This window comes from Cornus florida, unplaced genomic scaffold (genome assembly GCF_030987335.1).
Source record: "Cornus florida cultivar Cherokee Brave unplaced genomic scaffold, ASM3098733v1 CherokeeBrave_3.0.0_Hap2_Chr09, whole genome shotgun sequence".
In the NCBI taxonomy this organism is placed as follows: Eukaryota; Viridiplantae; Streptophyta; class Magnoliopsida; order Cornales; family Cornaceae; genus Cornus; species Cornus florida.
In genome coordinates this window covers 91,433,622-91,441,610 of record NW_026775579.1, presented here as the reverse complement: position 1 = coordinate 91,441,610, position 7,989 = coordinate 91,433,622, and the positions used below count along the sequence as shown (strand labels likewise).

The 7,989-nt window shown below is 36.0% G+C and overlaps 1 protein-coding gene across 2 annotated transcripts; it reads left to right on the top strand.

The window, feature by feature from the left end:
- The first annotated feature begins 512 nt into the window (after positions 1 to 512).
- On the top strand, positions 513 to 7,392 carry LOC132275160 (protein trichome birefringence-like 11). Of its 2 annotated transcripts, none has more exons than XM_059776573.1 (4): positions 513 to 1,359; positions 2,610 to 2,999; positions 5,186 to 5,344; positions 6,418 to 6,626. In XM_059776573.1, exons 1-4 carry the CDS (start codon positions 917 to 919, stop codon positions 6,485 to 6,487), a joined length of 1,062 nt encoding a protein of 353 aa, XP_059632556.1. In that variant the 5' UTR covers positions 513 to 916; the 3' UTR covers positions 6,488 to 6,626. The 2 variants fall into 2 exon arrangements, with proteins under 2 accessions (XP_059632556.1, XP_059632555.1); XM_059776572.1 differs by having other exon boundaries at positions 516 to 1,359; positions 6,437 to 7,392.
- The last annotated feature ends 597 nt before the right edge of the window (positions 7,393 to 7,989 follow it).

Sequence of the window (7,989 nt, the reverse complement as noted above, 5' to 3'; positions counted from 1 at the left end):
AACATTTTTCTTTTAAGTATATAAGCGAGTATAGAAAGAAAAAAAATTAACAATAATAATTTATAAGTAATTAAGAGTCCCATTCAGGTGATTATAAAATTGAATGAATATAAAAAGGGCAAGATCTCATCAGAGAGGAGGTGGAACTGTTTTTCCATCTTTGTTTCGATAAATTTTGTTTTGTTTTCTTAAATGGAAGTTAATAATCAAATGGTACTTTACAAAAATGAAATTAATTAAAGCGTCCACTTGTTTCCAAGTGAAAATCATGCTCAGAAACCGCGCGTACTAAACACGAATTAATCCAAGTGAAAATATTCCACCACGTAAGTGGTGATTAAAAGTGAGGTTAAATTAAGTTTAATCCGTTACCACACCGTCTTTTGTTGCGCGATTCCCATTTGGCCACGGGGCCCACGACCAGTCAACTTAACCACGATTTCTAGAGCGAGAATGAGTCGTTTTCTCTCTCTAGAAAAACTTTTGTACACACCCCCTACGGTTACTCCCTGATAATCACCCATTCCCCGTTTTCCAGATTCGATTTTGAAATTGAATGCGTGAGTAACCTATGCCCTCCCCACAAATACAGTTCATCTTTCCACTCGCCAACCAACTCCCTCTCTCTCACACATTTTCACACACAAAAAAAACATAGCAAAGTGCATAGTTTTTCTCATGAATGCTACTTTACTTTCTTGACACACATCTCTTTCTATGTCCTTTCGAACTCTCAAAATATAAACGTTACTCATTCATCAAGTAAAGAAGCCACAAAAACCATGATTCGAACAGAAATCGCCATGAATGTTATATTGCTTCCACACTAAAATATCTCTATATTAAGTTCCCTCTTCTTTCCTTCTTTGCTTCTCTCTCAAACCTACCCAAATAACCCAATTGATACTTAGTACAAATGTCTAAGAACCCATCTCAACAGGACTTAGAAACAGTGCCTTCGATGGATGTTTTCAAAAAATTCAAGCGCTTGAGACTCTTTGAGCCTTCTGTGGGCATTTTTGGCTTCTTCTTTGTCACAGTGTGTGTTATTTGCTGTTTCTTTTACTTGGATTACAAAGCTGTTGCTAAAGGTTTTCGATTTTCGACACAAACCCAGAGGTTTTTGTGGTTGAAATTTGATGGGTCCGATGAGGATCGAAGAGTAGTGGAGTATTTGAGTGAAAAGGGTGATGTGTGTGATGTGTTTAGAGGTGATTGGGTGTGGGATGAGACCTATCCTCTGTATCAGTCCAGAGATTGCAGGTTTATGGATGATGGGTTTCGGTGTTCTGAGAATGGGCGGCCTGATTTGTTCTACACCAGATGGCGTTGGCAGCCCAAAGATTGCAACTTGCCCAGGTTACTCATAATCTTCACTTTCCTCTTTTGATTTTGTTGGAAATTGTGTTTGGTTGCTGGGAAGATTGTTGGGACTGGAAAAAGAAAACTCTTTTCAACCATTAAGACGTATAAAACCCAAAAAGAGTATGTGTATCTAGCATTCAATCAAGTAATCTGATACATTACTTGATTTGCTTGTGTTGAATGTTTGAAAAGACAAGATATTGCAAAACATGATAAAGGTAGCATTTTATTTTCCTTTATTTTTATCTGATTTTTCATTAACTCAGCGGTTTGATTTTTGTATTTGGGATTATTTTCTGATTTGAATTTTTTTGATTGGCTATGGATTATATCTATATCCTACTTTTTCGGTTATTTATTTTTTATTTTTGGGTACGTCTAGTTTAATTTCTCTATTAGTGATAATAGTACAATTGAAAATTTGAAAATACTACGTTTACCAATAATAATAATAACAAAATACACAAATTAAGTAAATGACCGACCACTTCTTTGTAGCTTCTCACCAGAATCTCAAGTCATCTCTGCCGCTAAATATTCTTTTTCAAGGGCATTTCTTGCAATAGGTAACAAATAGTTGAAGCAATGGTGTCCTTTTCAAGTATATGATTATTGAATTTTGTCTTTCTTTTCTGACTATGTCCGTTTTCTTCTAATTGTTTGTTTCCTTATTTCTTCTGGGGCTGGAAAGCATCATGTATCAATTAGCTTCACCCGTGAACTATTGGATAATGATATAGAGATTTCTTTTCTGGGATATTACTCCATCTTTCTGTGCCACATCTTTCTGTTGTCCTTTTTTTGCTGTACTTCTTATCTATATACTTTGGGGGCTTCTTCTTATTATTTGGTTAACTTTTTTTTATTGTTGATAATTTGTTTTCTCCATATAATATTATATTATTCCCTGAGTTAACTTGTCATAGTTTTAGATAGCTTTGGTCCCAAACTATCTTCTAAATTTCATTTCCATTGGATAAAAGAAAAAATGGAATTAAATGAAAAGAATTGCATGAATATTGAAACAAATCTGATTTCATTTCCGTCAGTGTTCATTTTTCATTCATATATATATATATCATTTGGGATTGTAATCGAATTGGGGTAGGATTTCAGGGAGATAAAGGCTACTATATTCATTTGCATCGAATCTTCTTATATTTGATCGTATAGTACATCATTTTTAATGGGAGAAAAGGAAGAAAAAACTAATTTGGGTATTGTCAATCGCTCGTAAAAAACAGATTTGATGCAAAAATGATGTTGGAGAAACTGCGGGACAAACGACTAGTGTTTGTTGGAGACTCAATTGGAAGAAATCAGTGGGAGTCCCTCCTCTGCATGCTCTCTTCTGCTGTTCCCGATAAGAATTCAATCTATGAAGTGAATGGCAGCCCAATCACAAAGCATAAAGGGTTCTTGGTGTTCAAGTTTAAGAATTATAACTGCACAGTGGAGTACTACAGGGCACCATTTCTTGTACTTCAGAGTCGACCTCCTGCTGGTTCCCCACATAAGATAAGAACAACTCTGAAATTAGATGAAATGGATTGGAGCTCTTTGAAATGGAGAGATGCCGATGTTCTGGTCTTCAACACAGGGCATTGGTGGAACTATGAGAAGACCATAAGAGGGTAATTTGATATTCTAGAATTAATCTCATGATCTCATACTTTGTTATTTGCTTATACTTTTCCAATATGAACTTCTGCCTGGGCTTGTTTCAGATGTTATAGGAATTTTATGAATCATGTTTTGGAATGGGAAGTAAGCAATGTTTTTTACTTGGAATGTAAAACTTCATCATCCCAGCCTTATTCAAGGTGTTATTGGTATACGAAATATGGACATAATGTCTTTATTACAACAAAATAATACTTTTGTATCTCAAAGTCTTGCCTAAATTATAGGGCATAACACAATGGGGCCTTGGGAGGGGAAGAGTGCAGGCAGTGACGGAGCCAAGATTTCAAGTGAGGTGGGCACACTACCAAAAAAAAAAAATAATAATACGGAGTACATACATATATATATATATAATAACAATAAAATTTAAAAAGACAAAGAAGAAGAAAATTATTAAAATATAAAAGGAAAATAAAAATGAAAAAACTTTAATAGGAAATAGTTAAAAAGTTTGAATTGAGGAAGAAAAATTTGACTTTTTCTATTAAGGAAATTTAAGGAATGTGAAGGGTAAAAGAGAAAATAAAGAAAAAATAAGAATATAATTTTAGGAATTACAAATTTGAGGGGGGGCACTATATAAATTTTGTCATATATATGGAAATTTTTTTAAAAACTTCCACATATATTATAGGTTGCTGGCCAATTCGCGGGGGCGGGGGGGGGGGGGGGGGGGGGGGGTGCACATGCCCCCCCTAGGCCTTCATTGGCTCCGTCCCTGAGTGCAGGCATGCCTTATCTTTGACATTATTTTGCGCATAGTGACTCAACTCTGGCACTTGTTAGTTTGAGTTTTTACCATTTCACTAAGCAATAAGTAGTGCCTAAAGGCATGACTAATTGAAGTGATGCCACCAAATAGGTATTTCATAGATTATAATGATTTTTTGGTAGTTGTGAAAACATATGACGGCTTTTATTTTCTTTGAAGATTTGGTAGTTGTGGGATGTGGTTATCTTTAGATAAGGGAAATTCGGGCTGTTGAATGAAGTTAGAGATTGAGCCATTAACTACCTTACTTTTGAGGACCTTGTTGTCTCATCTTCACGGCAGTTGCCTGTGTATTTTAATCATTTTGTTTCACATTGTCATAGTAGTTATTATTTGGTCAAAAGTTATCTCTCAAGTCTGTTATTCTCTCCATGCGAGAAAGAACTAAGATACCTATGGTTTTTGTGATTGATATCTGTTTCATAAGTGTATCCCACAATCACTTGGACTGTAATTGAACGTTGTTGTTATCCTAAACTTGCTGGTGATGGCTTCTTTGGGGGGGGGTGCACATGCCCCCCCTAGGCCTTCATTGGCTCCGTCCCTGAGTGCAGGCATGCCTTATCTTTGACATTATTTTGCGCATAGTGACTCAACTCTGGCACTTGTTAGTTTGAGTTTTTACCATTTCACTAAGCAATAAGTAGTGCCTAAAGGCATGACTAATTGAAGTGATGCCACCAAATAGGTATTTCATAGATTATAATGATTTTTTGGTAGTTGTGAAAACATATGACGGCTTTTATTTTCTTTGAAGATTTGGTAGTTGTGGGATGTGGTTATCTTTAGATAAGGGAAATTCGGGCTGTTGAATGAAGTTAGAGATTGAGCCATTAACTACCTTACTTTTGAGGACCTTGTTGTCTCATCTTCACGGCAGTTGCCTGTGTATTTTAATCATTTTGTTTCACATTGTCATAGTAGTTATTATTTGGTCAAAAGTTATCTCTCAAGTCTGTTATTCTCTCCATGCGAGAAAGAACTAAGATACCTATGGTTTTTGTGATTGATATCTGTTTCATAAGTGTATCCCACAATCACTTGGACTGTAATTGAACGTTGTTGTTATCCTAAACTTGCTGGTGATGGCTTCTTTGGGTTTTCATTGAATATGATTTAATAATGATTATTTCTGTATACCATCATCTGTAAACCAAATTCTGACAGAACACACAAAAATATGCAATTTATCTTATCTGGTACTTTTTGGCATTTCTGTTTTGTTGGTCTAAATGGTATTTGTCAGGAATATGTTACTGAGTCATTTTGTCATAAGTATGCAATTCTTGCCTCTATCTCTAATCTTATATTAGTTTTGAATATCATTAAAACTCACTTCTAAAGATTCAACACAATAATCAGGGGTTGTTACTTCCAAGAAGGGGCAGAGGTGAAGATGGAGATGGAAGTTGATAGTGCATACCGCAAGTCCCTAGAGACTGTGGTGGACTGGATAAACCGGGAACTGAATACTAGCAAGACCCAAGTCTTTTTTCGAACATACGCCCCTGTACATTTCAGGTTTGTTTTATTAGTTAGTAAATCTCTTCATCAGATTTCCTTTGTCTGTAATATATATTCACATTCCTCAGATATACAAAAGTTTCTTTATTAATATTGGGTTCTTGACTTTTAGTCATACAAGAAATGGTGGTAAATCAGTTTTAGCTTTTGGTGTACTCTTAACTCAAATATGTGGTCTATTGCATTTCATAAACTTGGAGCTCAATTGAGGATTCTGAAAGACTTGATCATGAATCAAACCAATTCATCCAAGCACCACACTTTCAATACTTATGATCTGTATGCATATGATTGCTTGGTTACTGCTTTTAGCCTTGTGTCGACCTTTGGCTTTCCATTGTTTGTTCCAGCACTAAATTGTTTCTTCAAACAAGTTTTTATGAAATTGTTACTCTCAATATAATGAGTGTAGTATTTAAAGTTGCTATTTTTCCACCTTGGTGGGCCCTTATAACCTAGCAGGTGTATGTCTAGTTGGACCTCCTTGAATCCCAAATCTTAGGATGCGAGGAAGTGTGTCAAAAAGTTAGACATGGGTACGTTGGCGAGTACTGGACATTTAAGTACATTATATATTGTGTTATATAAGTAGTGTGACATCTGATGCTGTTGTTTTGTAAGAATATATTTAGTCATGATTAAATTTTATGTCATGTACTTAAAAACAAAAAAGAGTTAGCATCTACCTCATAGACAGGAACCTATTATTTGCTGTCAAATTTGACCTTTTACTTTTTCAATCATAACATGTGAAGGATTAGGGTTTCTAATTTAAGCTCATTTGTCAGACACATATCCCATTCTCATAACCATGTCGTGTCATGTCGACATGGGTACATAAAGGGAGATAGGAGAGTTCATGTAAAACTGCTTATGACAATGATATTCTTTTAGCTTTTTTGTCGTGTGAATATGCAGTCATGTGTATCCGCAGAGTTTAATAGCATCTTTATTTTCTTCAAAGAGCATAGTTATGTATGCACTAGCATTTTATTTTAGAAATCTGCTTAGTTTTATCACTCTTTCTTCCTGAAATAGATTTTTATATATGATCTTGTCTCAATTATAAGGATGACATGGTATTTACAGAGGTGGGGATTGGAGAACTGGGGGAAGCTGTCACTTGGAGACACTACCTGAGCTAGGCTCCTCGCTTGTGCCATTCCACACTTGGGCCCGATACAATGTATTCATTGATGTACTATCAACCCGCTTAAACACATCACAGCCGATGGCATTAGATTTGTTAAATGTAACCAACATGACATCACGAAGGAAAGATGGGCATTCATCTCTATACTATCAAGGTCCCAACTCGACCCCTGCGCCACTTCATAGGCAAGACTGCAGCCACTGGTGTCTGCCTGGGGTCCCTGATGCATGGAATGAGCTACTCTATGCTCTCTTTTTAAAGCGTGAGGCCACTCGCACTGGGAATTCATCTACATATCGAGCACAAGTATGAGTGGTGAAGAGACTATCCTATTTATTTGCTGGAGAGTACCTAAAAACATTGGAAGGAGTTGATTTCTTGAGAAGGAAAAGGAAAAGGAAAAGAACAGGAGAATGGTTTGCCAGAGATATGCAGCAAGGGCTGGCGCAAACTTTTGATTAATTAGCATCTAGAAAGAGGTAGATCATGGGAAAAGCTGGCTCTTTTAGATTTTAGGTGTCGAGAACTTGACATAGAAGGAAGTGTCGTCTTAGGGAGAGATGGACCAACAAGGGTTCATCGAAGAAGATATAGAGAATCGAAGATCATATATATACATGGATATTCTTGCTGCCTTTGTTTCAGGTGGTACAATTCTTTGGAATAAGTATCTAATTACCATCAAATTTTGTCCATATGTTGTATCTTTTTCTTTATCTCTCTCTATATATATAGTGAGTTGTGACTTGAATCAAGGACTGGAGCTTCTTGTGCATTTTGTTGTAGTTTCCTTAGAGTAACTTCGAAGTGTAAGCATTGAATTTTCAGTTGATTCTGTATCAAGATTGTGGAATACATGCAAATATGCAATTCATGTTGTGGCCCAAGAAAATTGGCAAGGGCTTGCTCTGTTACCTGAGTGCACAGTTGACACTGTTGCATCGCAAGCGTTTGAATGGACATTTAGATGCGCGGCAATGGGCAGGATATGCGCAAAGCTGTGTCTTTGCGTGGCCATGGGACTCTGGACATCCCCTGGAGAAAAAATGTAGTTCCATTGTAGATATTTAAATTTCATGTGTGTTTTTTTCCTTTACCAATAAGACTGCGAGGGGTAAAACAAGGAAAATAAAATTTTTAGGTTTGATGTAAATGTATAAATGGTACCTGAGGGATAATTAGAAAACATACTACATAGATTTACTGGGGAAATAAATATGTTAAGACATTGCTTGGTGATGGTAGTAGTTTGGGTTGCTCTAAAATATAGATTCTACCATTGAATCCTCACTAATTGCTGCAAAAATATTTCATTTTGGTTCTACCTTGCATTTCTGAGGTGCTTTCAATTCAATCAATTTTTCTTTAATCAAGTGTTATAGAGGAGTACGGTTGTAATCACTCTACATGTGTGAATTGTCACAATCGTTCCATGTTATACAACATTGTATTATTACGGTAGAAATTTACTTCTTACTTCTTTCTACCC

Bases quoted from the DNA above. Each gene is read 5' to 3' on its own strand.
- LOC132275160 (XM_059776572.1), top strand. From the start codon at position 917: ATGTCTAAGAACCCATCTCAACAGGACTTAGAAACAGTGCCTTCGATG. The intron at 1,360-2,609 runs GTTACTCATAAT...CGTAAAAAACAG, and splicing joins AAAGATTGCAACTTGCCCAG to ATTTGATGCAAAAATGATGT. The intron at 3,000-5,185 runs GTAATTTGATAT...CACAATAATCAG, and splicing joins TATGAGAAGACCATAAGAGG to GGGTTGTTACTTCCAAGAAG.